This window comes from Cariama cristata, unplaced genomic scaffold, assembly GCF_000690535.1.
Source record: "Cariama cristata isolate BGI_N322 unplaced genomic scaffold, ASM69053v1 scaffold973, whole genome shotgun sequence".
Classification (NCBI taxonomy): Eukaryota; Metazoa; Chordata; class Aves; order Cariamiformes; family Cariamidae; genus Cariama; species Cariama cristata.
In genome coordinates this window covers 7843-35250 of record NW_009608709.1, presented here as the reverse complement: position 1 = coordinate 35250, position 27408 = coordinate 7843, and the positions used below count along the sequence as shown (strand labels likewise).

General features: G+C 41.5%; 1 protein-coding gene across 1 annotated transcript in view; it reads left to right on the top strand.

The window, feature by feature from the left end:
* The window catches only part of JAK1 (Janus kinase 1), a 29482-nt gene extending 3703 nt beyond the window's left edge, over window positions 1-25779 (top strand). Inside the window, 22 exon segments of the mRNA XM_009697221.1 lie at window positions 4704-4857; window positions 6809-6972; window positions 7548-7890; window positions 9406-9579; window positions 10509-10666; window positions 11391-11438; window positions 11440-11506; window positions 13055-13241; window positions 15246-15352; window positions 16618-16764; window positions 17531-17618; window positions 18160-18287; window positions 18813-18948; window positions 19389-19540; window positions 20671-20821; window positions 21566-21660; window positions 21810-22002; window positions 22608-22732; window positions 23495-23667; window positions 24128-24245; window positions 24555-24665; window positions 25544-25779. Of these exon segments, the coding sequence (XP_009695523.1) occupies window positions 4704-4857; window positions 6809-6972; window positions 7548-7890; window positions 9406-9579; window positions 10509-10666; window positions 11391-11438; window positions 11440-11506; window positions 13055-13241; window positions 15246-15352; window positions 16618-16764; window positions 17531-17618; window positions 18160-18287; window positions 18813-18948; window positions 19389-19540; window positions 20671-20821; window positions 21566-21660; window positions 21810-22002; window positions 22608-22732; window positions 23495-23667; window positions 24128-24245; window positions 24555-24665; window positions 25544-25645 (3121 nt within the window). The 3' untranslated portion in view covers window positions 25646-25779.
* Window positions 25780-27408: the final 1629 nt, after the last annotated feature.

Genomic DNA, 27408 nt, shown 5'->3' with positions numbered 1-27408 from the left:
TGTGTGGCCTAACTGTGGGTGGCATGCAGTAGACAGGAGAAAGCATCGGAAAATAGAAACCATTGTTCCCAGGTTCTTTATCTGACATGTACCATCAGGCTGAACTTCAGGTGGCGTTCTTAAAAGATAGGACATAGCCTGTAGAGATTTCTGGGGCTGACTGGGTACACCAGCCCTCATCCACTGGAACGTGAAAGCAGTAATGCTGACAACTCTTGAGCACTCTCACATACTCTAGCTAAAGGAAAGGTATTGTCCTTTTAGGATTTGATAGAAATCTAATTCTGCACGTTATACTGCCTTCTTTTTTTGAAATTTTTGTTCTAACTACTTCTTGCATCAATATGAGCTTTACCTGTATGATGTAGGAGAAAAATATATGGAATAAACTTTGCTTCCAGGAATAATTAGTCTAGAAACTTGACCCGCCTGCCTAAAGCAAGTCCACAGATCATTTTTGTCGATTCTTCAAGGTACATCTGTAAGAAAATAAGCTGCTACGCAATATTGCCTCTTTGTGTTAAAATGTAATACTCGCATACATGGTCAGTTTGGGCTATAGAGAAAAAACTTCAAGTAGTAATATAGCTGTGTGCATCTTAATGTTTTTTTCCTGATAATCTCTAGTTAGACAACATGACTATCACTTGTATGTGCTAATGGGAGAACTGGCATGTTTGGATGCAGCACCTGAGGTTTATACCATTTTCTAGGCTTGTTAGAGAATAACAACCACTTTGTGCAGATACCAAGAGAGAGCTTTGAAAATATGATCTTTAAACTGTAAGATGTTTCGATTCTGATTACATTTGTGCCAGACTGAAGTTGTTATTGTTGTTGGGTGAACTATTATGAGGAAAAAAAATAGCGACAGTCAACAGAAAGATCTTTGATTTACAAGTAATTATACCAATACCCATTTTTAGAAGAGGAAGAAGGTATTGTAGTCTTTTCTTTTTTCTTTAACGCAATCTGTTAGTGGTATTAATGAGTTGACCTTGGCTAATCTCACATTTAAACAGTTGGGATTAAGTTTGGCAGATACAATACGATACACCACACAATAATGGAATTGAGTGACTCTCTAAAAGAAGCTCTGAGGACTCTAACGGCCTCTTACAGAGCATTAAGTGCCCTTTCTTGCTTTAAGAGATCAGTCAGATTAACCATATACTGGATAATAAAAAAATTTCTTCGTATAATGTGAGTCTGGGGCATTGTCCCCTGATACTGAAATTCTTTGATGTGGTCTGATTTTCTCAGTTAAAGCAGGTGTAGTTGTGGGAATTTAATCCTCCAATTAGAATTAATGATGCTGTTTTTAATTCAGTTCTTAAAAAATAGTTTCCGCTGTGTTTGGTGTTTATATGTTTCTGCTTTGGGCAAATGATAAGAGCTCTCTCATGTTACTCTTTCATTTCTACTGCATCTTATCTGAATGGTGGGCAACACCACCTTCTTTAAAACGGCTTGAACAGCTCCCTCTTATAAATCAGCTTCAACTGTTGGTAACTATCAAATTTTAGGTATATGGGCAAAATTAATTTATGTTAAACTTTATTTTTTGGAAACTTTTCTGTTCTATGATTTTATAGAGGGAAGCTATGGAAAATGTCCTACTTTCTGTATTTAAAATTTCTGGTGGTTTTTTTTTTTTGAGCTTTGGAGTTGGGATTTGAAGTTTGGCAGGGACATCTCTTTTGTCAGATGTACTCCCATGCATGCAAGTTGGCAAACTTTGAGTCAGCAATATGTATTTAAAATTATTTCACATGCATTTTAGAAGAGCCTATATGATTTAAACACTAAAATCTAAAGATTCCCATTCCCCTAGGAATACTGCAGTGTGTTGGTGAAGTGGTATTTTCCTTTCTTTCGTTGCTGATCTGTTGTGTGTCTTGGCTTGGACATCTGAACTGAGAGCGGGGCAGAGCACTGAAAAATTGTGAGCAACATAGGATTGTGAAGCTGTTCTCTAAATAAATATTGTTTATTCTGAGCTCCGCAAGAGGCAGAATTCTTCTTGAAAAAGTAAAAAGGTCTGGGCTTATTTAATAGTGCAGTGTATTAGGCTGTATATAATCGTTTAGAGACTAAATAATTTTTATGTGGACAACATATTTGTCCACATTCATTTCTGAAATTTCATTATGTTGATAGATTTGATTTAGTCATGTCCTATTGAAATTATATATATGTAAAATGAAGGTATGTGACTGAGTAGTTTCAAATGCTTTTAGATGTTTGATTTTTCTCCCACTGCTGAAAGCTTTAGATTTGGTTTCTGATTGTGTGGACTTCCCATCCTCTTCCTCTCCCCATCAAATCTGTGCCAGCTGCTATAGTTTTGGTAATATTTTTAAAGGACTTGCTTTTCACTAGAAACTTTAACCACACCTGTATTTCTTACACTTGCCTCAAGTTTACAAGTCTACAACATAAGAAACCACAGTATTTTGTAATATCCTGGACTGATTAGCACACCAGCTGATGGAGGAGGAGTTTAACTGTTCCATAGCTGGATTGTGTTTAAGCCAGATGTAGCAGCGATTCTTGGCGTGGAGAAGATACACATGTTCAATATACATGTTTCTGGAAACTTGGGAAAGAAGGACTATCAGAGCTGCTGTAGGTGAAAGAGAACAGCAAGTCCCCCTCCAGCATTTCCGCCACTCCTTGGCCAGACTGAATGGGTGAAATGCAAAACTGCTTCTTCCCAAGGCTGAACCTCCTCCGTCTGACTCCCTAAATCCCCACTGCTGGCTCTCACCCATGCTGCAGGTGCCTGCCCAGGGCTAAAGGAGGGGTGGGTCATGCTCCTGAAACTGAGGAGCGTGCCGTCTCCTTTCCAGCTCGTTTGCAGGACTTCTGAATTGGAAAGCTTGTGCTCCTCTTTCTGTTTGTGGAAATGGAATAGTAATCTGTTTCCGCCTTATCACAGGTCCATCGGTCTCTTCAAGACAGACACTCTCCTTCTTTATGTGGTTCCCCAAACAATGGGACTGTAATTTTTATTGTGACTTACAAGTGTTGTCTTAATCAGTACAGTTCAATAGGGAAAGCAGCAAATTCTTCTCTCAGTTACAAACAATACATAATACCTTGCCCATAATTATTTTCAGGAAATACCAAAAGAACTGGAGTTATTAATTATCACTCATCTTATAAAAGAGCATACAGAAACAAAGTAATTTCCTGGAGGCAGAAGGATTTGCTTTGCTCTGCTTTTTATGCGTCAATAAAAGGAGTTCTGCAGAATCTTACAGTACTTGTCAGGAGTTTTTGGCATAGTTGTGTGTTGGTGTTCCTACTCATACTACAGATAGATGCTTTTGGGGGACTTAGAAGACTTAGCAAAAAAGGATGGACAGAAACACGGTACAGAAAGTCTCACCTCTTAAAGAGTAATTTGGTACATAATTCTTCACTTGAATGGTCAACTTACTGGGCAGAGAACACGTGTGATTAAAAGACATGGTGCTGAACTAAAAGTACTAATTTCATGTTGCGCTTTGAGATCCTGACTCTGCGCTGAGCCTGATACACACCAGCCTTGACCGCTGCAGAATTGGGACTTAATCCATGAACTCCCATTCTGGTCAGAGACAAATCACAAAGATAGTCACATATTTGAAAACACGTACGTTTGCATGCAGGTTGTCCTGCACCATAAAGTTTCTAAGCATTGATTTCACACCTCCCTTTGTATCAAAGCAGTTATAAATATACACACACACACACACTCTGCAGTAATTCTGCATGGTTGCTCTTGCTAGTGCTGAATGCTCCTCTGGAATTAGAATGCCAGATTCTTCCAGAATACATTGCTACTTAACTGTTGGGTAAATCTGCTCTGCTGTAACCTGTTAATTGTAAGTAGTTCATAATCATGTGCAAGGCGTGAACCTTTGCAAAAGGCGCATTGATTCAAACCAGATTTAACTAAACTTTACTTGTTTTAAAATGTTACTAGAACCCAGATAAACTCAAATTTCTGGAATAATTTAGGCAAAGATTTCTCAAAAGGTGCTAACAGAGGCTTGAACTCCAAAATTTCAGGTATTTTCAGCAGATATCACCTCCTTTAGCAGGTTTTCAATTAAATAGGCTTGTGTACAGATAAGTGTAAAAAGCTTGTTTGCAATATACACAGAAGATTGACTGTGTCCCTTTAAAACCAGATGATTTTAATTAATGCCTTTTTCACCAGCTCCATCTGACTCCCTGCGCGTTGCTTCAGTGCCTATAGAGAAGGAGGACTGAATTTGTTAGCCGTTTTAGATGAGGCCATTTTATCGGAAAATGCACATGCCAGCCATTGCACAGTAGAAGCATTACACTCTCTTACACTGCTCAAGCAATGTCAGAGGTGATGGAAACGTAATTGTCATCTGAGTGACAACTTCTTGTTCGGTGGACTGTGCAGGGACGTGACAGGCAATCAAGTGTGGTATCGTGGGTTAAGAGTGAGATACTGTTGAGTGGAAATGCTGAAGACCTTTGACTAATACACCATTTTTCCCCAGTTTGTCAGGCCAGGCCTGCGGTTTCAGCAGTGGACCACTTCAGTTGCAACCTCAGGGCAGAAGATTGATCGATTTTGACTTTTAACTGGTTTTCTTTTGAAAGTCTGAAATACATATCTAATGTAAACGGAGGATTTCCTCAAAAGTTTTAAAAGTTTATTCCTCTTTTCTTGCAAGATTCTACTTTACAAACTGGCATGGGACTAGTGAAAACGAACCCTCAGTGTGGAGGCATTCCCCAAGGAAGGCAAAGAACTCTTACGAGAAGAAGCTGGCACCAGAAGGAACCCCTATACTTGATGCAAGCTCATTAGAATACATCTTTGCACAGGTAGGAGGTTGCTTGCAAGTATCTCTGCCATTGTAGTCACGCAAAAACTCGTTGATCCAGTAGAAACTGCTTTAAAGACCTATTTTCAAACTTCTAAAGTAAATGTAACCTTAGTATTGGTAAGTGTTTTCTTCGTACTTCTGTGTGGTGGAGAGAAGAGAATTTGCTACATGAAGAACGATCTACCTATACGCAGAACATGTACAGAAACTGTCTATCTCACAGGCCAAAAAGGCTATATTTTTATAGCATACTTTCTTTTAATACTATTTTTCAATATAAATGCTATCACCTTTTCTTTTGCAAAACATTTGCACGTAATTGTGACATCTTTAGTCCTATAGAGGAGCAGTAGCAGTATTAGAACTGACAGTATGGTGTCCTTTGAATGACACTTTTTTTACTGTGTGGTGTTAAAACGTTGGCTGATACTGCCACTGTCACACAGCCTGCTTACATGCAGTTTTTCTTTCCTTCCATTGTGCCTCCCACTTGTTGGCAGTACATGCAGCACGCTGGACGTGGCAAGCAAGCGGAGTCCCTGTTTCAGAAAGCTTGTGCTCTTGTGCAAGAAAGCTTGTATACACACAAATGATTTTGCAAACCAGAAGCTGTCTGGTTGCACCAAAGAAATGGGAAGATTGAAGTTGATGAAGGCTTGTGAAATGAGCAAATTAAATGCACTGGAGAAGAACTTGTTAACTGTTAATTCTGAGTATAATTACTGCTGAATTTTCAGGCTTTGCAGTATGGTTGTGACCTTCAGAAAAAGAGATAGCGTGAAGCTGCTCCAGTGAATCCTTGTTTTGTTGTGAAACCACAGTGAAAAAAAATGCCAAGTTAGCTACAGCCATGTGTGCATTTTAATGGTACCACTTGCATTCTAAATTAATAAAGAAACGAATACTCTTTTCTATGTAATCAAGCTATACTTAGGCCTTGTTTTCTGTGAACATTGCTGTGTACATGTGTGCAACTTCGCAAAATCACTGTTTGAAAACATGGTGCAAAAGTGGGTTTTGTCCCTCACACACACCCCCCCCCCCGCCTTTTCCTGAGTGCCAGCAAAAAGAATGAAAACACTTTTTAAGTTGCAGAATGAGTAGAGACCCTAATGGATATTGTCAGACAATAGTGCATGAAGCAGATTTTTACTTTTGGGTAATAACATTTGGAAAAAAGGCCAAACAGAAAAACACTAATGCTAGTATAAGGCAACAGAAACATCTTTGCTCTTTGGTAACCAAGTGTTTTTCAGAGTGTCCCAGAGCAAGAGGGCTGCCACAGAGTTTGCAGTGTTGGCTTTGAGATGTGGCTTAGAGACCAAGTGTATGAGGTTCATAGAGACACCAGGTGAAGGGCAGAGATAAAGCAGAGATGCAACGTATTCATTGCATACCAGAAAAAAAATAATCATGATTGTGCTAGAAGGTGACAGAGGTGGTGCTTTCTTCAGTTAATTACAAAAAAAGTGAATTTTTGGTGGACTAATGTACGAAAGAAGGGGACAGGGGATTTGGAAGTGTCTGAGCAGTGCAGGTGTTCTACCTGGCTGTCTAGACATGTTCTTGGTGAAAGCCACAATGCTGTGGACTGTACGTGGGATGGATGTGCTGTCACAAACCACGTGGCGATTCCATCTGTTCCACAAACTATCATTTTAAAAGACTTCTGTCAGGCATAAATGTTGGTGTTTCTTCTCAAATAGGCAGAGTTTGTGGGGTGACTGGTGCTTGCCTGTGTTTCTGTTTCACTGGTCTGAGAGAAGACTGCATCTGTTGCACAGCTCTTCCCTTCTTCTCCTACCCCTTCCTGTCCTCGCTTTCAGTTTTGGGTGACTCTCCTTGCTCAAGGAGAGCCTGTGATCTTGTGACATATTGCTTGCTCGTAGATAAACTATGACAAATACCAAATCAGCTACCTTCGGGGGTTTTTTTTGCTTCCTGTTAAGGGTCAGTATGACTTGGTGAAAGGCCTGGCACCAATCCGTGATCCTAAAAATGATCAAGAGGTTCATGAAATTGAAAATGAATGTCTGGGGATGGCTGTCCTTGCAATCTCTCACTATGCCATCAAGAAAAATGTGAAGCTTCCGGAGCTTCCCAAAGATATCAGGTGAGCTGGGATAACCTCTTTGTCACTATTGGGTCTGCTGTGCTTCTCTTCCAGAAGGGATTTTAAGCGTTTTACTTTCCAGGGTCTTGACTGTACAGGAGTTATCCAACACTACTATTGCTAAGTGGGTCTTCCTAATCTTGTCAATAGGGATATGTATTAGAAAACCTGATTTTTTTTCTCGTCTGGAGAGTATTTGAAATCTACGCAGCTACTGCACCCAGCATACTGATGCGTTGGGTACCCATTGACTTGCTGTAAATTCAGTGTTCTGGGTTAGTAGGTTCAGAAATGGCAGTGTTGTTAAGTGGCAACCTACTGAGAAAACTGTTAGAATAAATTGTGTTATTGATTTGAGTGTGCTGTATCCATTTGACTAAAAAGCTTTCGGATAAGGTGGTTATGTGAGTTCCTGTTGGCTATTAATGCTGTAAACCACTGCTACAGTACCAACTGCACAGTGGTTTACTGCGTCTTGTTCTCTGTAGCTTTCAAAGTAAGGCAATTGTACATTTTAAAGAGTTAAAAGTTTAGGAGACAACAGTATTAACTCATAGCATTGTTTTTCCTTCTAGTTACAAGCATTATATTCCTGAAACTTTGAACAAGACTATCAGGCAGAGGAATTTCTTGACCAGGATTCGGATAAATAACGTTTTCAAACATTTCCTTAAAGAGTTTAACAACAAAACCATTTGCGACAGTAGTGTGTCTCCACGTGATCTGAAAGTTAAATACTTATCAACAATGGAGACCTTGACTAAACATTACGGAGCAGAAATTTTCGAGACTTCATTTTTGCTGATTTCATCTGAGAATGAAATAAATAGATTTAACTGTGGAGACAATGAGATTCTCCCACTATATGAGGTCATCGTAACAGGAAACAATGGAATTCAGTGGAGGCTCAAGCCAAATGTAAGTATTCCATGATAAATGGGAATTAGAGGACTGTTTTTGGCGACATAACAACTGTTCAAAAACAATCATGATCTTCAGACACTGCAGATCAGCTTTTTCAGGACTTCTTTCGTAGGATTATAGGATTATGCAGGTTGGAAGGGAACTCAGGAGGTGTCTAGTCTAACCCCCTGTTCAGGCTTAGCTTTGAGATCAGACCAGGGCTTTATCCATTCTAGTCTTGAAAACTTCCAAGGATGGACACTGCACAACCTCTGTGGGCAAGCTGTTTACCAGGAAAATTAAAAGACACTGCTATATCTGCCAGACCAGACACCAGTCTTGAAAGATTAAAGTCTGTGGAGGCCCTTACGGTTTGGTGCTCTGTCTTGATGTCAAAATCTGTTCATGCTTTTTCTGTATGTGGCACCCGAGGTGCCGTGTTTGCTCATACTCATAGACTTTTCATGAATAAATTAAAATATAGTGACATTAAAGCTAAGCTTTCTCACGTCAGTGATACTTTATATGTTGTTCCATGTTTCAGTGCTGCTAGTTGAGGTCAGTTTGCTTAACCTCTTTTGTACTTGGTGTACATAAATATTAAATATTCTCTAGGTTTGAAGGGATTATGGCGTATTCTACGGTTTTTCTCCACATATAATACTTGAACAAATAGACCTCTTTTTGCTTGTCTCAGTTCCCCACAGTGATGAGAACCCTACTGATAGCTATCTTCTGTAACATAGAAAGCATTGTGCTTCACTCCATTTAGATGTAACCTAACTATCTCTATCTCTGATGGAGAATTTCTGTTTTAAATGATAATATTAATGGGGGGGGGAGGGAAGGAAGAACTGATACTTGAGTAGAAAAGCTTGCAAGTAGTGCAGTCTGTTTCTTGTAAGGCTCCTGTTTCTGCTGATTTATAGATTACATTTATTTAAATGCCTAAACCAAAGACTTTCATCTCAGTGAGAACCTTTCTGTGACTAGCAGGAAGCTTTGCTCAGCCTGAACATTTATCTTTTTAAAATAAGTAGTTACTGATAATTTTCAGTAATTTTTGACCTGTAAGATGCTCAGCTTCATTGTGATCTGCATGCAGAATTTCATCTGCTGTCGGCAGTTTAGGCATGCAGTGTGAGAGGAATGTAGCTGTTGCTTTTGAGCTGAGCTCCAAGAGAGTATTTCAAGTACAAAATTTAGAAATTTCAGTGGAACCCTTTCAGCCTGTACTGCTACTAAAATTATTCCTAGCATACCAAGAGAGAGGTGAGTCGCCTAGCTAACGACTGCTTGCTTTCAGCCTCATGAAAACTGCCTCATGGACAATTCTTGATAGAAGTATATCCTTGCAATACAGATACACTGAGCATGTAAAGGAATTGATAATTCAGTGCAAAAAGCATTCAAGAATTAAATAACTGTGGAAGATTAATTTATCATGAATTTTTGGTTTAAAGTGAAAACACTGTGCTAAAAAAAAAATATGTTTTTATTAGTATGCTTTTATCCAAAATATATTTGCAGTCGGTACAGACAGAGAAAGAGAAGAAGAAAAAATCTGAAGGCAAAACCAAAAAGGATGAAGAAAAACACAAAATTCGAGACTCATGGAACAATTTTTCCTATTTTCCTGAAATCACCCACATTGTCATCAAGGAGTCTACAGTTAGCATTAACAAGCAGGATAACAAAAGGATGGTAAGAACCAAACCTTGGATGGGTTTCCCTCACATGGGAAGCTGTAGTGACGCAGTTATAGAATCACAGAATTGGTTTGGTTGGAAAGGGACCTTAAAGACCGTTTAGTTCTGTGCTCCCTGCCATGGGCAGGGACAGCTTCCACCAGACCAGGTTGCTCACAGCCCCATCCAGCCTGTCCTTGAACGCTTCCAGGGACAGTGTTGTTGGGTGACAGGTGACAACCTCCTTGAGGAACATTTTCTAATGAGACTCCTAAATAACAGTTAAATATGCTGTCCTCAACACTGTACAGATGCAAAAGTGCTAGTTAGAAGAGCAGCAAGTTGGTGAGCGCAGTTGTTTCTCTACATTTATCCCTGCATACCACTGGTGCCTGTTGGCCTCCTTGCTACGCTTCTCAGCCCATGGCTGTCCTCTGGACAGCCTGGATAGCCAAAAGAAAGAGGAGCTCAGCAAGGATGGCAGAGAGGAGACAAATGCAGAGAGGACCTGGGAGGGAAGGAGAGGAGGGTCAGTCTGTAGATACCCAGTTTTAGTGTCCTAAGTGATTCTTCTTGCTATGGGCTGCCAGCTGCTGTTAGAATTTGGAAAGGAGCTGCTGGAGTGCCCTTGGCTTTAAGTCCAACGTGACTGCCCCAGTCCTGAACTTGTGATGTTTCACAAAGACTAGCACAAGCGTTTGACTTACAGATCTCATGTAGGATTACAGCATGTGTCATGCTGGAGAATGAAAGTTTCTAGCCAGTAGTGAGTGGGGAGGATAGAGAATGGTCGGTGTTGGCTCCCTAAATATGTATGGCTTTCTGTCATAGGTCTCTGGACAATTTTTTAGCCGCTCTATGTAAAAATTGCTGTATATTAAAATGCCCCTGAAATGTTTTAACAGAACTCTAAGAATTCTTTACTAAAATACCTGTTTGTTGTAGGAATTAAAACTGTCCTCACATGATGAGGCCCTGTCATTTGCATCGTTGATAGATGGGTACTTCAGACTTACAGCAGATGCCCACCATTACCTCTGCACAGATGTGGCTCCCCCACTGATTGAACACAACATAAAAAATGGATGCCATGGACCCATTTGGTTAGTAAAATGTTTGATTTTTATTCTTCCGCTTGAATAATCAGTCCTCTAATACTACTGCATATTGAATCTGTTGAGGAAACCTGACATTTGGAATGTTGTTAGTTAACAAAATGTTGTAGAACAACTTCATTTTTCTAATGATTTTATGGAAAAAACATCACTGATTCTCTCCACATCAACTTACTCATCGGTAACGTCAGTGTTTCCTCACTATAGGAGTATTTTGAGGCTTACTTCACTGATAGTTATAAAGATCCTTGTCAGTTGAACAGATGGGAATATTTTAGGTTAACAGACTTCAGCTGTATCTACACTGACCCTGGGAGTCATTGAATGGAAGAACAAAGCCTTTGTTTTTTTAAATAGCTAAAGCAATTATTTTCCCTTCTGCTTGTCTTTTTGGCTGTTCCTTTTATGTTTGAAGAGGCAATATATAGAAAACGGAGAGCTTATGTGCGCACTGTCTTGGATGTGGAATTTCCCCATTAAGCATGCTAAGAGCTTAATAAATTTTTCTTCCCTTGCTCTGTGTAGCTGAACGCGAGCATGTCTAAGGCACACAATTAAATCATGTTTTAATAATAATATAAATATTTCCAAGTGGCTGTTAGATGTTTTTGTTCCACATATAGGATTACTCTCCTGTGTATTAGCTAATAATAGATCTTGGATGCAACTGCTCATTTGTTGGTTTTCCTCATTTGTGCATTGACTCTTTCAGCACGGAATACGCAATCAACAAACTGCGACAGGAAGGGAATGAAGCAGGTTTTTAGATGGAGCTGCACGAACTTCAACCACATTCTTATGACAGTGACTTGTTTTGAAGGCTCAGAGGTACGTCAGGTGTGGCATTCCCAGCAGTAATCTGATAATGAGCTAAAGGCTAGCGGCTCCCTGTAATCCATGTTGATATATTTATGTTCTTTAGGGCAGTCACCCTTTGTTTGATAGCTGATGCAGCAGAGAGTGGATAGTTGTACTCATAGCTGCATTTTCCCCAGACCCTTGTACTATCTCTACAAATATGCTACGTCTACAAATATGATTCATTACATCCAGAACACTTCCATTCCTTGAAATAAAACTGTGTGTGAACATGATTGAAATTAAGCATTTTAGATTCATATGGTGTGAGAATGACATACAGAATTTGTCACTGCAACTTGCCTAATGTTTCTCAAACGTGGATTTAATTATATGAATGTATTTCTGCTGACACACTGTAAAAGAATAGTGCATGAAGACAGCTGCCTTTACGTGTAGAGCACCACAGAAGGGGACGTATACACTGTTAGCTGGTAGAACATACTGTGAAAGGTGAATGATAAATAAAAGCTAATCGGGTGGAATAGGTGAGAGAACCAGTTAGAAGTAGAAAAGAAGAATGCAGCAACTACGCAGAAGTTTGAATTTTACTGACCTCAGTTGGAAGTCTGCAGCTGACTTGCTAATTTTGGGAAGATGTGTTAAAGTGTTCACACAAGAATAGTAATAGTGTAAAGGCATACAAACTGTTTCCTTCTCTTAGAAAAAAAAGTTAATAGAATCAATGATGAGATGAAGAAGGGACATTTGAAACAAGAAACAACAAAATGATGGGAAAAAACCCTCTTGGAAATAGTAGTAATCTCTTAGCATTGATATTTCGTTCATCTTCTGTAGACATTTGCAAAAAACCCAAATGATCAACATTGTCTTTTAACAGAGAGGGCAACTGAGGCATTGAAACAAGAAACTAATTTTGTCTTGGAAATTATTCAACCTCATTGCGAGGCTTAGAGAGGGAAGAGGGAGGTGATGCGAAGCTGCAGTATGGTAAAGGTGAGGAAGCAGGAGCAGAGGGTAGAACTTGAAAGGGCATGGACCTGAGACAGCTAAGTACAAAAGTTCAGTCATTCTTCCCCAGTACCTTTGAATGAAACTGGAAGGTCTGAACAACAGCCTGAAATCTTGTTTCACTTGTTGAACAATCTGGGTTGTGAAAGGGAGTTTTGCTATTTTTAAGTTGAGATTTTGAAACCATGGTCCAGATTCTGAAATTCTTGACCAAGGGAAGAGAAAGCTCCTTCTGAAGAGTCAGGACTTCCGCATACTCTCAGGCTCTGCAAAACGCAGAAGCCATAATCTGGATTTGTTAGATGAGTGCATCTTTATGTTGCTCTTCTTCCGCTCTGTTGTTACATGCCTTCCTGGGACTGAAGGTTACAGGAATTTTAAGGCCCTTTTTCTACTTTGTCGGAGTTAGAGGACCCTGGCTTAGGAGCAAGTGATTAAATGGTCCTATGTGTAATTTCAGTGGTGCTTGTGGAGCTTTTATGGCTTTACAAATATTCTTCAATGATTATATTTTGCTTTCTTCCCCCCACCACCCCCCAATACCAGATGATAAATAATTCAGTCCAGTACAAGAACTTCCAGATTGAAGTGAAGAAAGGCGGGTACTTCCTACATGGTTCGAACAAGTCTTTCTCATCCTTAAAAGAGCTGATGGATCACCTGAAAGGACAAATACTTCGGACAGACAACATAAGCTTTACACTGAAGAGGTGCTGCCAACCAAAACCAAGAGGTAGTCTGTCCTTTAAGAGAGGCAATGAATTTGTTGTTGAATGGAAACAAACTTCCGAAATGAGAGGCATTCTTAGTGTCTTCGGTTTGTTCTATATTCTTGTGTGAAGCTCTTCTGTCACTTAAAAAATTATATTTAAAATTTCTTGCTTCTCTGTGGAGGAGGAATCTTGTCAAAAAGCAAAACAAGCACTGTGAACAAGGTTTTAGGGGTTTCCTTTCAGTGTTACAAGCTCAGCACAGGGTGCTCAGGGACTGGTGCTTCTCCATGAGCCTTGTTTGTGTGGACTTTTCGAATGACAGTGAAAAAGTTCTGGTTTCCCTTTTTGCACCTAAACAGCTGGCCCTGCAGTATCCACAGCAGAGGTGGAACTCTAGATTTGTTTAAAAAGAAAATGTCACAGCTGACTCAGAGTCATGGGCTGAAAGGCTGCGGCGAAGCAGGGACCATATAAGGTTCTTCCTTTGCTCCACCAAGTCACGTATGCCAGGCAGTGCTGCTGTGCATCACGTTGCATTCCTCTAGCAAAGGAGGATTGCAGCCTGCAGTGGCTGTGTGGCAACCTTTGGTTTGGAGCTTGTTTGCTCTCATTATGAGCTGTTGTTTACTCTCTTACTTCTCATGAAGCAGCAGGGAAGGCTTGGTCTGCAGCTGTTAGCAAGCAGAGCAGCCTTGCAGTCAGTAAATCCATCCATGAGGTCAGATTTGAGAGGGCTGGGACAGTCGTGCATTTGTTAAACTGTTAATGCCAACACTTAGAAAAATTGTTTGCTATAAACTACAGGTGTCTTGCAGCTGAATTTTGTATGAAAGAGGAAACACAGTGACGTGATTGTGTCGATCAGATAATGGTTTCCTGTTAGAATAAGGGGAATAACTGAGCTACGTTAATTACCTGCTTGTTCTGATGGTTTTAGAGGAGAGTACTCTGTAGATAGACACTGAGCTTATCAGCCCTTTGAAGAACATTGGTAATTGTCTTGAGCATGGGGAGATGATACGTTTTGATGTTTTGATTACCTTTTGACAGCTGTATTTGGAATAAAATAGAACAGGTCAAGGAGTTGACTGCCCACTTCAGCCTTTCATTGGAATTAGTTACAGTGGGATCCAGCGCATTATCTGTGCTGTTCCCTGTTCTCTCTCTTCCCTGTTTTGTTTTGTGGGTTTTTTTTTTTCTTTCTTTTTGAATCTGTCTGTTTTATTGGTTACTCACAAAGAAGTTTAGAGGATGCAGAAATAAAGCAGTTTTTCCAGTGTACAGTTCACTACTGATTGCAGAGTGCTAGATCATGGCTTAGCCCCAGCGCACATGTTCTGCTCGCGGTAAGGGGAAGGCCAAATGCACACAGATATCTAAAACCATTGTATCGTAATAAATAACACCTACTGCCATACACAGGAAGACAAAATTCACGTGCAGGACTTTTGGATCTAACTGTGCTTCTCCCTGATGGGAAGCAGTGGGGAGGAAGCACTGGCCTTTTGAGTCTTTTCCTTCTGTTCCTTCCCCAGTTTAATTCCAGTGCTCTGGAAGCAGACTGTTAGTGTTTCCTATAGTGCAAGAGATTTTCAAGGAGGTAAAGAGAGGAAATGAGACTCCGACTACCCCTTACTGCACACTGGAAAGGAGACGTACCTGTTGTCAGGAGGGAGTGTGTGTTATTTTACTTCATGTACAGCAGAGGTATTGCCTCTTTCAGTCCCCTGTATTTCTCTGTGCAGTAAATATTATTCAGTTTCTTAATATCAGCCCCAGTGTGGCTAATATTAACATGGTTTATATAATATAAAGTAGGTAGCTCTGCTTTAGTGAATTCTCTGTTGAATGACACAAGTTGCTTGAGCAGAAGTTAAGTCAAAGTTTCTTCTTTTCTCTCTCCTCCTCATTCATTTGGGGGGTTACCTTGCGGTGAGCGTATAGAGTAATGTTATTGACTGAGAAGGGTGAATACAGTTATCTTTGAAAAGTCTTGAAGACTATTTTCTCTCCCTGCCTTCCAGAAATCTCCAACTTGCTAGTTGCAACCAAGAAGGCGCAGGAATGGCAGCCTGTTTATCACCTAGGGCAGCTGAGTTTCCATCGAATCCTCAAGGATGAAATCATGCAGGTAGGTATCTGCTGAACTGCGTTTCTCTTTTGTAATCAAAGAAGTGCGGCAGCCCACTGTACCCAGGCAAGTAATAGAACCACCCAGAATGGGGTGATTTTCTTCCACTCCCATTTCTCCTCAACAAAACTTAATTTAATCTTTATTTGTATTAAAGTCTCCTGTTACAGAATCCAAATTTTTATATGTCCTTGTGTGGAAAGAGAAGCTTGGAAGTAATGCCTTTCCCTAGAAATCAAATTGATATTTGAGCAATTTTCTAATGTCTGTGGAAAGAGGTGATTCTTAAAAAAAGATTCTTAAAATTGTTAAAGAATTAAGAATTAATTAAAGATTCTTAAAAAAATCATGAAAGTCTTAAGAGCTGCTTTTCCTAGCCGGTTTGTTGCTAAATGTGGCTGTATCATTTAAAGCCTGACATATCGGAGAAACAGGCAACTTGAGGTTTAAGGTAATATCCTACAGTAAAAAATAGTGTGAAGTATTCAGCAGCTCTGAAGAGTCTTAGCAGTCAAAATTTTGTGTTCCAAACTGATTTAGCACCCAAATTTTCTTGACAGTTGTTCGCAGTTAATGATGCAGGTGACCTGAATAAACTTCAAAAAACACACAGTGGCTTGAATGCACGAATCACATTTAATGTTTCTAAAAGACCTGAGCTCTTAAATTATGCAGTTAAATAAAAAGTTTAGGTTTTTTTTTTTTTAACTTGCATCAATGACCAGGGAGGACAGCTATAGATTATTTTAATTGTTTTTTGATTGGTATATTTACAGTCAGCGTGCAGGCTTCCTGCTAAAATATCCTGAGGCAGAATCCTCTGTTATTTAGGAGGAAATTGCTTTCCCAAAGTGTTCTATTGAAATATTACTTCCTGTAACTTTTGGAAACACATTAAAGATTGCCTCAGTCGCAGCTCATTGTAAATAAGAGGCCAGTTATTATTTATTCATTTGGTGTTTAGTCTAATAATGTTAAATCACACTGAACGTGTTTGATGTTAATGGAGATGTAATAGCCCTTCAATACCAAATCAGTTTACAGTGGTCAGTATGCTCAGAGACCGCTAAAGCAAAGAATAACACGCTGTCATTCGTTTCTCACTGTAATAATTTCAAGTCTGTATGTAGCTAGATCAAGTGGAGGGCTAAGTCCACTCTCTACTTGGAGAGGCGGAATAGAGTGCAGACTCAAGTATTTCTGTAAATCTAGACTTGTTTGCTTTATGTCCTGATTTGAAAAATACATCGTGTGTTATGTCTTAGGGCGAACATCTTGGAAGAGGGACAAGAACACAGATTTACTCAGGGATTCTCAACTACAAAGATGATGAGAATGAAGGATATCAGAATGAAAAAGAGATTAAAGTCCTCCTCAAAGTCTTGGACCCCAGCCACAGAGACATTTCTTTGGCAAGTTTTTTCCTTTTTGTCTGTTGTACTACTGAGCCTCGCCATATTGTACGTGGTTAACTATGAAAAGCCTTTAAAAAAAAGGTAAGGGAATGGGAAAATGCTCAAGGTATCTCTCACCATTTTAGACAGTCAAATCTGTCATTGACCAGCATTTTTGAGATACTCAGTAAGCTGATCTCATTCGGCAGCAGTATCGGGTCTGGCTGGAGCACACCGGTGCTCACTTCCAGCCTGCACCCGTTCAGACCATAAGCACAAGGAAAACAGACCCAGCCCTTGCTGTGGTGTAAAATGCACCATCGTACCCATACCCAGGGTCTTGCACCTGTGTCAGTTGAGAGCCATGGGGTTCAGTGAAGGTACTGCTGCCTACCAGAAATTGCCTTCGCCTTGTGCGTTAGGCTGTGAGTCTGTCACCACTGCTGTCCTCGATGTGGGCACGGGCAAGTTACTCGATCTGCATTTTGCTTAATCATCTAGTAACAGAGGCTAATGTGTCACACGGGATGCTAAGACCTACAAGAGTACAGGGAAGAGCACTGGTTGCTTACACGGCCTAGTGAACACCACATCTCTGACAGCGCTCCACTGCCCCATTGCTGCAGCGGGATGGCACATCCCTACCGTTGCTGACCCTTTCTGTTACTAAAAACATGATCTTTTGCAAATGGTTTTGTTATGTGATGCTTCTGTTTGTGAAACACCTGGATGACTGCCGCAATGCCCAGCAGTTTAATGGCTAACCTCTTTCACTTTCTAACAGGCATTCTTTGAAACAGCAAGCATGATGAGGCAGGTGTCTCACAAGCACATTGTCCTCCTCCATGGAGTCTGCGTCCGTGACGTTGAAAGTGAGTTCAGTGAACATCTCTCTTGGCAGGACGCTTAAGTAGGGACAGGGCAGCCGTTCAGTTCAGTGCTAGCGTGGGGAGATGGGGTTAGGAGTTGCTGCCTCTTGATTTTTCAGCACAGATAGAAGTGGAATTGGAACAGCAAGGCAGCTGCAAACGCTTTTCTACCAACAAGTTTTCCCTTCCAATGCTGTCTTTGAATACGTGCCTTACAGGGTGATTCTTTGAGGTCGGAATGCCGGAGTGGCAGTGGTTGTGTCGATACAAACCAGCCTTCTGGCAGAAGTTACTTCCCTGGAAGGCTCTGCCCTATGGTCTTTGAAATACTTTGTTCCAGGTCTACTGTTTGTTTAGCGCACAAAGCTACTCTTCTCAGCCTTTTAATTTGGACTCTGAGCACTGAAATAAACTTTGAGGGAGGTGAAATAAAGAGATATTATAACCATCGTACCTGGGGGTGGGGGGGAGATGGTAACAGGCCTATTAAGTTACTCCAGATACTGGTTATTGCAATACTGACTTTATGCACCTGACTTTGTAGATATCATGGTTGAAGAGTTTGTTGAATTTGGGCCTCTGGATCTGTTTATGCATCGGAAAAGTGAAGTTCTGACAACTCCTTGGAAATTCAAAGTTGCCAAGCAACTTGCAAGTGCACTAAGCTACTTGGTAAGAAGCCATCTTGACAAAAGCATTGCCTATAGCTACTGCAGCCAAACGCTACAGAGGTTTCACCAGCATTGGTAACTAATGAATTTCCTTTCTCAGGTGGGACTGTACAATGTATGGGATATTCTTTTTCTAGTCGTTATGTTGCTTTAAATAAGGAGAAAGACTCTCAGAGAAGGTGATGAGCTCCTTTTTTTTTATCAGCAGACCAAACAGGCTGTGTGCTTGTATTTGCCACCAGTTTCTGTATGTGCCTGCAACTATGCTCTTTATGAAAAAGGAATATCATGTTGGTCATCTTTCCAAAGTACATCAGCTCTACAAATACAAATGCTTAAGTGTGAATGGTGTGTTTCCCTACTTCTCCTTTCCCTGTTTTTCTCCAGGATAATTTCTTCCAAGCTGTAATTCTGGATTTCAGCTTGGAGTATTTTACAGTGATTCCCTGTGCTATAGGTATGTTAGAGCACTTGCAGAGCATTGCTAGCTCGCTGCACTCACTATTCTTTTCCTTCCTTACTGTAGGAGGATAAGGATTTGGTACATGGAAATGTGTGTACTAAAAACATCCTACTGGCAAGAGAGGGAATTGACACTGAATATGGCCCTTTCATAAAGCTGAGCGACCCGGGAATACCAGTAACCGTGCTGTCCAGGCAAGGTACGGTACAGGAATCGGATTTCCCTCTTCAGTGTGGCGGGGAAGGGAAGGAGTGTCATTTATACCAGCTAGAACTGGCTCTAGAATTGAAGTAATCAGCTTTCACGAATCTGAAAACTACACGGAAGTAAAGGAGTGTTGCTGACGGGGGGTGCTTATTGTATTCATTTCTCTTAAAAAGTCATGTTAAGTCTAGTGAGATAATATAGAAGGAATCTCAGTTTCTGGATGGCTCAGGGCATGAGCTTGTGAAAGCCACAGAAACATCCTTCTGAGAACAGGGATTTAAGAATCAACATTTCCCTGAAACTGGATAAATATGGCAGCTTTAGTTGATCTTAGCTAAGCAGCTGTTAGACAAGAATAATAAAGTTAGAAGGCTGGTTTTTTAGTCTTTCAATATTAACTCCAAAATGCATTGATTCTGTGTTTTATCTAAGAATGCGTTGAGCGAATCCCCTGGATTGCACCTGAATGTGTTGAAGACTCCAAAAATTTAAGTGTCGCAGCAGATAAGTGGAGTTTTGGCACAACGCTGTGGGAAATCTGCTATAATGGCGAAATACCACTGAAAGACAAGACGTTAGCAGAGGTAAAACTACTGTACATAAACTTTACCATGACATCTCGGATACATCCTCTTTGGCACCTCAGTTTCCATACCCAATTTGAGTTGCTTTCAACTTAGAGGAAAACCAGCTCAGCTGGACTTGATAAGGGGCTGATCCATCTAAATGGCCACAGGTTTTTATCCTTGTCCTTACTACAAAGGTTGCTAATTATTGCTTCAGCCTGACCTTGTCAGGGATTTTCAAAACTCGGCATGGTGACAGTTAAACAGAACTTCTGATGCTCTCCCACTGGTCCTTTTCTAAGCCCTGTGTCCAGTTAGAAACTGACTGAGGTTCTGCTTAAAAGCAGCTAGGTTCTTCTGTTCTTGCTTCTTTCTTTTGGACGTTGGTTCGGAACTAGTCTCCTGTGGGAGACCATTATTTTTCACTCTGAAATCTAAAAAAAACCCACTTAAATCTTGTTCTGCCTTACTGCTGGCAGTTTCTGTTCATCGCTGCTGGAGACCCTCAGCATAGGTTCCAAATGTGCTTTTTCTCTCTTGAAGTTTGCTGTGTTGGGAAGGTGATGGAGCAAGGCAGCTGCTGCTCGTCTGAAGGAAATGACTGAGTACTTGAGTCACTGCCCAAGTTGTTTTAACAGGAGGTAGCTGAGAGGAACTTGCTGTCCTGGCCGCACACTGCTTCCTGCACGTGGCAGACAGCCGGGGTAGTTTTGTAGGGCTTAGAAAATGTGCAAGCCCACCCTCATCTCATCTGCCCGAAGCTGGTACCTTCTCAGGGGCTGTGAAGAGCAGCCAGTATTGTGTTAGTTCTTTGGCAAGTATTTCTGCTCAGCCATTTGTCCCGGTGCATAAGTAACATGGCAAACCTGGCAGAAAAATGACTTCTGAAAGGTGAAATCTTCAGCACGTTTTAGAAACTTTTATGTTTTAAGTGGTTACTCTGAACTACACCAGATCAGCACAATAATAATTCTCTACTGGTCGGATAGGGTTTAGAGTTACTGCTGAAAAGGAGGATTTCCTTGGCAAAGTTAAGTAAGTTTTCACAATGAGCTAAGGATCAAACGGTCACATCTTCTGATGCAGAACATGGGTTTATTAAGTTAAAAGCTAAAATTCATGCCAGAGTTTCCATTTGCGCCTTGCAGAAGGAGAGGTTCTACGAGGGGCATTTTGTGTTGGCAACGCCATCATGCAAGGAACTCGCTGACCTGATGAAACAGTGCATGAACTACGACCCCCATCAGAGACCCTTCTTCAGAGCGATCATGAGAGACATCAACAAACTGGAGGAACAAAGTAAGGCGTGGTTTTGCTTATCACCTGGCGGGAGGGATAGGGAAGGCTGGCTTATTTGGGCGCCTCGCTGCACCATTCTTCCCTGTGTCTGGTTGTGCTGATAGGAGCGTGTTGGGTCCCTACAACAGTGGAACTAACTCTTTCTATAGATGAGTGCAAAGAGGATGTGAGTGTTTAATTCGTAGTGGATGTGTGGCTTAAGTTGTGTTGGTGCTACTGCCGTTTCATTCGATGGTCTGTATTTTATACAACAGCTTCAGTTAGTTTCAAGACAGTCTTTGAGCTCCATGAGATTTCCATAGGATTCTCTTGACCTAAGCAGAGCATTAACGCAGGTAGCTCTGGTTTCTGGTTCATCTTACATTGAGGTTCCTACAGAGCAACTAACAGACGATCAATTAAGGGCAAAACTTTACATCCCATACCTAGCAATAAATAATCATGGAAGCTGAATAACTACTATAGGGTGGGAAATATACCAAGAGAAAACTGAATCAGCTGGAAGAAGACTCAGCAAGCAACGCACAAAGTGAGGGAGGAGGATCAGCGATAGACTGGCGTGCACAAACGGAAGGAACTCCCTGTCAAAAAGTAGGAAGGACTTAAATAAGAAAAGTTGTGACAGTAGGGATAGACAGACTGTAACAGCGGCAGATTGGAAGTGAGCAAGGAAGCCTTGAAGTGTCAAGACGAAGATGTCGTTGCAGGAATCTGTCTGACTTGGGACTCTTTTTCCACTCCTAGATCCCGATATCGTCTCGGAGAAGAAGCCCTTTACAGAGGTCGATCCCACTCTCTTTGAGAAACGATTCCTGAAAAGAATCCGTGATTTGGGAGAGGTTAGAGAGAACACGGATCAGTGTTCATGCGTGTGCTTTCTGTGTCACAACAGGAAGCTGTGAGTTGTAAATGCCTGAAATAGTGCATCGGTGACACTATGGTCAGCGAGTGTTGTGTTAAATAATGCTGTCTTGTCTTTTCCAATTAGGGCCACTTTGGCAAGGTTGAACTCTGCAGATACGACCCTGAAGGCGACAATACAGGGGAGCAAGTGGCAGTTAAATCTCTAAAGCCAGAGAGTGGAGGGAATCACATCGCTGATCTCAAGAAGGAAATAGAAATCTTGAGGAATCTTTATCATGAGAACATTGTCAAATACAAGGGAATTTGCACAGAGGATGGTAAATCTTCATGTAGAATATTAAAAGTATACACTGAGACTATAAGGGTTTTCCTTTAAAAGTGAAGCATTTTAAAAAGCAAAACAGTCTTAGTTCAATTGTATGAATTTAGATCTCTTTCTTCACAGAAAAAGCAGCAATTATTTTTGTACTTGGCTAACCTGGATGTGAGCAATGTAGTTGATGTTCTCACCAAATCCATTAAAAAAAAAAAGAGCACGTGGGCAGGCTGGTGGTGCCCGTGTTCCAGGAGCGAGCTGACCATCGCAGCCGGCTCATAACCCTGTAAACCCAGAGGTTGTCATTAGAAGCATACATTATTATTTGTAGGAAAAAAGCTCAATTGCCTTACCTTTTCTGCATTTGCGGTAGTGATTACTCTAAGCCAGTATTAAAAACTTTAAGAATTTTAAGTTCAGTAAAGTTCTGGCCTGGAAATAGATTCTCCTCAGATTGGTACGTGACTGGTAATGGGAGTTAGCCCGTGGGCTGGCTGTGGCCATGCGATAGGGTTACAAATGCTGGGGGCTTGTACCAGAGTTATTGGTGTTAATGATGTGAGGAGGGTCACGTGTCTGCAAACTAAATGGACGCTCTGTTTTTAGGAGGAAGTGGGATTAAACTCATCATGGAATTTCTTCCTTCTGGGAGCCTAAAGGAGTATCTCCCTCGGAACAAGAACAAGATTAGTCTCAAACAACTTCTCAGATACGCGGTTCAGATTTGCAAGGTGAGCCTGGCGCCAGAGCCTGCCTGCAACTCTTCTGTTTGATTAGTTTAATATTTAATTTAATAGAGTGAGGAGGGGAGGGGATGAACAAAGCCATTCTTCTTTCTTTGTCCCCAAGGACCTGAATTCTAAAGCAGTCTCTCCCGTGCTTCAGGTGCTAGTGGCACAAAGATCAGCAAGGGAGTAATGACCAGGTTCCCTCTGCGTAAAAGTTGACTGTGAGAAGAAGTTGTCGTTACTGCAGAGCTGGAAGTTAGGCGGGAGGGCAGCAGTTAGAAGGGGTGTGTTCGCAGGAGGGAAGGAGCAAAGTGCGAGTCTAAAGCGAGGAGGAGATGCGAGTGCAGTGAGGCCACATGAAGCAATGCGCTTGCTGCAAGAGATGCTGTTTTTTTCGATTATGGTGAACCGAGTGGTTATGAGCAGCGTAGAGACGGACTGTTGGTTTTAGCACTTCACAAAGGAACCGCTGTTGTGGAGGGAAGGGTCTGGAGGCTGTAGCTGCTCAGCTGAAAATTAAAAGGCCGAAAGCAGAAAGGGCAGCCTCAACAGATGAGGAACCCAAAGGCAGAGGTTAAGGCGGTGGGTGGTGGTGGTGGTGTCAGAAAAGGACCTTGAAAAGTGCTAACAGAGAGAGAACCTGCCACGGGAAACCTGGGCAGAGTGTTACCACATGGACTAGGGAGCATTTCAAGGGGAAGCTGGAGAAAAAACAGTGACTAAAGGATTGGAGAAACCAGCATAAAGGACTTTCTTCTCTCTTAGGGAATGGACTATTTGGGCTCCCGTCAGTATGTGCACCGTGACTTAGCAGCAAGAAACGTCCTTGTTGAAAGCGAGAACAGAGTGAAGATTGGAGACTTTGGTCTCACCAAAGCAATCGAGACCGACAAGGAGTACTACACTGTCAAAGACGACCTCGACAGCCCTGTTTTTTGGTAGAAACTTGTAACTATAATTTTCCTTACCCAGACTGCGCAGCAGAATAACTTGTCTGCTCCTGTAGGCTGGGGCTTCTAGGCATCCTGAAGATTTTTCCTGTTTTGATAAGAGGCCTAAATAAAGATACATCAGAGCAAGGAGAAGGCACCTGGTAGAATGTACTTATCTACTCTTGTGCCTTTTACTTCTTCCTGCACTTAATGATCCATTTTCCCACAATTTTGTTTTTGGTTTTGGTCTCCTTTAGTTTCATAGTGACACACTGTGTAACAGTTGTACCTTATTTACTGCTTCTGTGGCATCCCAAGCCCTGCAGGTACATTAATTTATGTACAAGGACTCTACAAATGCAGAATGTGCCTCTTTGGTTCGCTTTAAATGCATACGGGTTGTGGATGTGTGAGTAGAGCTGTGCAGCTCTGAATAAAGTTTAATGCTGTCATGTTGCGTCCCCAGGTATGCTCCAGAATGCTTGCTTCAGAGTAAATTTTATATCGCCTCAGATGTCTGGTCGTTTGGGGTGACACTGTATGAACTGCTTACCTACTGCGATTCAGAGTCCAGTCCCATGGCAGTAAGTGGAAATTTTTGGAAAAAAGAAGTAGAATGAGTATCTTAGGAATAACAACCCTTGTGGTTGTCTTTCACTAAAGACCCTGTACAGAGCTAAGTTGTGGTGACTGCACATCCTGGTGCAGGAACTATATTTATAAATGTTACTGTCTGTTTTCTAATGTGACTATACCGTGGACGGGATCTGTGTGATAAGCAGCTACTGTTCGCATTCATTTTGAGATTCAAATCTCATCTTAATGTCAAATTGAAACGGCCTGGATTTGTGCAGGGTACGAGGCTGCGCAGCTGATGACTCCTCTTTTCACAGGAGTTCTTGAAAATGATCGGCCCCACGCAGGGACAGATGACGGTAGCCCGCCTGGTGCGTGTCTTGCAGGAAGAAAAGCGTTTGCCACGTCCGCCCACCTGCCCAGAGGAGGTAATGGATTTCCTAATGGTGTCCTTCCTTTGACATGAAATTAGCACCAGAAGCGTCACACGTTCGTAGCTGAATAGGCCTGGCTAATGTTGGTAGGCAAACCTTCCGATAGGCTATTGAAAAGGCACTTCCAAGGTTTTTAAGCATTTTTTTTAAAATGTTTTCTGACCTTGACATTTCCAAGTTCGTGAAGTCCCTTCCAGAGGGGTTAAGAACTTTGCTTTAGTATCTGGATCCGTGTAAAATTTATTCAGAATCCTTCTGATCTTTGAAATAGAGAGTTCCTGGGTGTGCAGCAACCCAGACTGAGAAGCGCCTGGGCAGGGTCTCTCTCAGTCCGCAGTCCCCGATGCACAGCCCGTTTCCTCCTGCCCTCGGCGGAGCCGGGAGATGGCCAGACGCGGCCCTTGGGGCACCCACAGCCTCTGCCAGAGCCGCAAGCCCACAGAAGGCCGTGGGGAGGTGAGGGGCAGATTTCTGTCCACACAGGTGGCTCGGCGCAGGGCAGGCGGCTGCTGCTGTGAGCGTGTGGGTGCCAGCAGGCGCTTACTGCTGTTAAACCAGTATAGGAACGCCGGAGCACACGGGGGTGACTTTGGTAAAACATCCTTTCCTGAAACGGTGACAAAGCTGCTGCGTTGTTTTAAGCGATTTACACTACCACCGCATCAACTTGTCTGCCCTGTCAGACAAATAATACCTCTTTAATTAAACAAAAAAGCCCCACTGGTAACAGATACTTGCTAATTCTGATCAAAATCTGAGGCGCGTTTCTGTTGGTGTTCTTCATTTCATAGTGGTGAGAATCCGCTCCATTATATTTACTGGAAAAAACCAATTAAATGTTTCACTCCTTTAAAAATGTCTCTTGTTGTTAGGTGGACCAGCTGATGAGGAAGTGCTGGATATTCAAGCATGATGAACGGACAAGCTTTCACAATCTAATTCAAGGATTTGAAACAATTATGAGTAAAATGTAATTAATTTTTTTTATACTGTCAGTACTTTAAATGTGTGTCAAAATACAAATGCCCGAGACCTTTCATTTTTTTTGTTAACTGCTGTAATTTGTACTCTGACTGTGCTAATGTGTTTAAAGGATCCTTTTTCCAACAGTTTTCCTTTTTAATTTTAGTCAACAGTTGGATCAAATTAATTTAAAGGTATGGCAGAAACAATAGCTTCAACTCCTTTTGCTGCTGTTATTGCAAGGCAGTTCTGATCTTGATCCGATTGTGGTCTCGCCACAGTCTGAACGACCCCGATGAATGCAAACTGAAAGAGTGGTGTCAAAAAATGCTGCAGTTCTCAGTGCGATCTGTAGCATTTAAAACAAGTCTGCTGTGCACGCTTATTTCTTGGGTAACTAAGCTAGTGGACATAAGAGGACTTGATGCAGTAATTTAGTAATTTTTCTGAGGTTTTGAGGAAGTTTTAAAAAAAAAATTTGGCTGACAAATATCCTTCATTTGCACTTAAATTTTAGTAACAGAAACCCACTCTGGCATAAAGATCCAGAGAAGACAAAATAATGAGCTTGTCTTAACCAGTCCGCAGTTCTGAGCTCTTACATATATTTAAAAAAAAAAACATAAAAAATTCCTTGACTGTCGTGCTCAAACCAACCAACCAGCCAGCCTGGATCAGCACGTATAGTTACGCAGTTCATTGAGGAACCCAGTTTCCGGATAAATATATTTGCTTTTCCTGACTCGGCCCTCCCCTCCCACAGTACACACTTCTCCCCACTGGGGCTTCCACCGTTTATGTACCTGTTAAAGAGGCAAACACAACGCTTTTCGGCTTGCACTGCAGGTGAACTACAGCGCAGCAAAATGTGCCTAGGAAATTACTTACACACTTTGGGGATAGAGAAGGAAATGAATCCATGTACAGAATCAGGGGGAGCAGCCCCCTAACAAAGAGCAACTATCTAAAAGAGAGGACTGAGCACCCGGGGCAGCGTCCCTAGGAGAGGGGGCCACCACCTCCAACACCCGAAACAGCAGTCTCTCTCTTACCAGCGGTGCCATCCGAGGGGTGCGCATCACACTGGTTTTGTTTTGTGTTGGTTTTTTTTTTGTCAATGATTTCTTTGGCCAGCAGGTTAATTCATTTTGGCAGTTCTGTAAAGCCCTTCCTTTGGCCTAAGATGGTGATTCTCTAAAGGACAGCGTTGGCCTTTGTTTGACTTCCAGACTCAAACCATGCACTTGGGCCGTATTCAGTTAACCAAAGGGAAATGGTGGGGCCAGGCTGGGACCACAAACGTTTTATTGTCAGGACCAGATTTAGCCTTTACGTTGTAAGGAAGTCCAGTGAAGGTGCTGCACTCTGGTTTCATAAACCTGTCGGCGTCACTGAACGGTGGTTTAACTGGAAACTGGGTGCTGACCCGTGTCCTGGAACTTGGGCCATCATGTTTTCCCACCCCACCTGGATTCTGAAAATGCTTTGAGGAGATACTCAGTTCTGGCAATAACAGAAAGATGTCTTTAAATATATACGTATATATATATTAAAAATTGTAATTATGAGCTGCAATGAGGTCAGATTTATTTTTACAGTATTACCTGTTTTTTCTGTATGTCACTTATGAACCTGATTTGAATCTGTAAGCACTTTGTTACTCTTTATACAAACAAATCTAATAAAGATTTTTTTTTCTCCACGTGCATATCTTTCTTACTCATAAATTAAACAGAGAAAGATTTTAAAATGTAACTTCTTTCCATAGGAATGG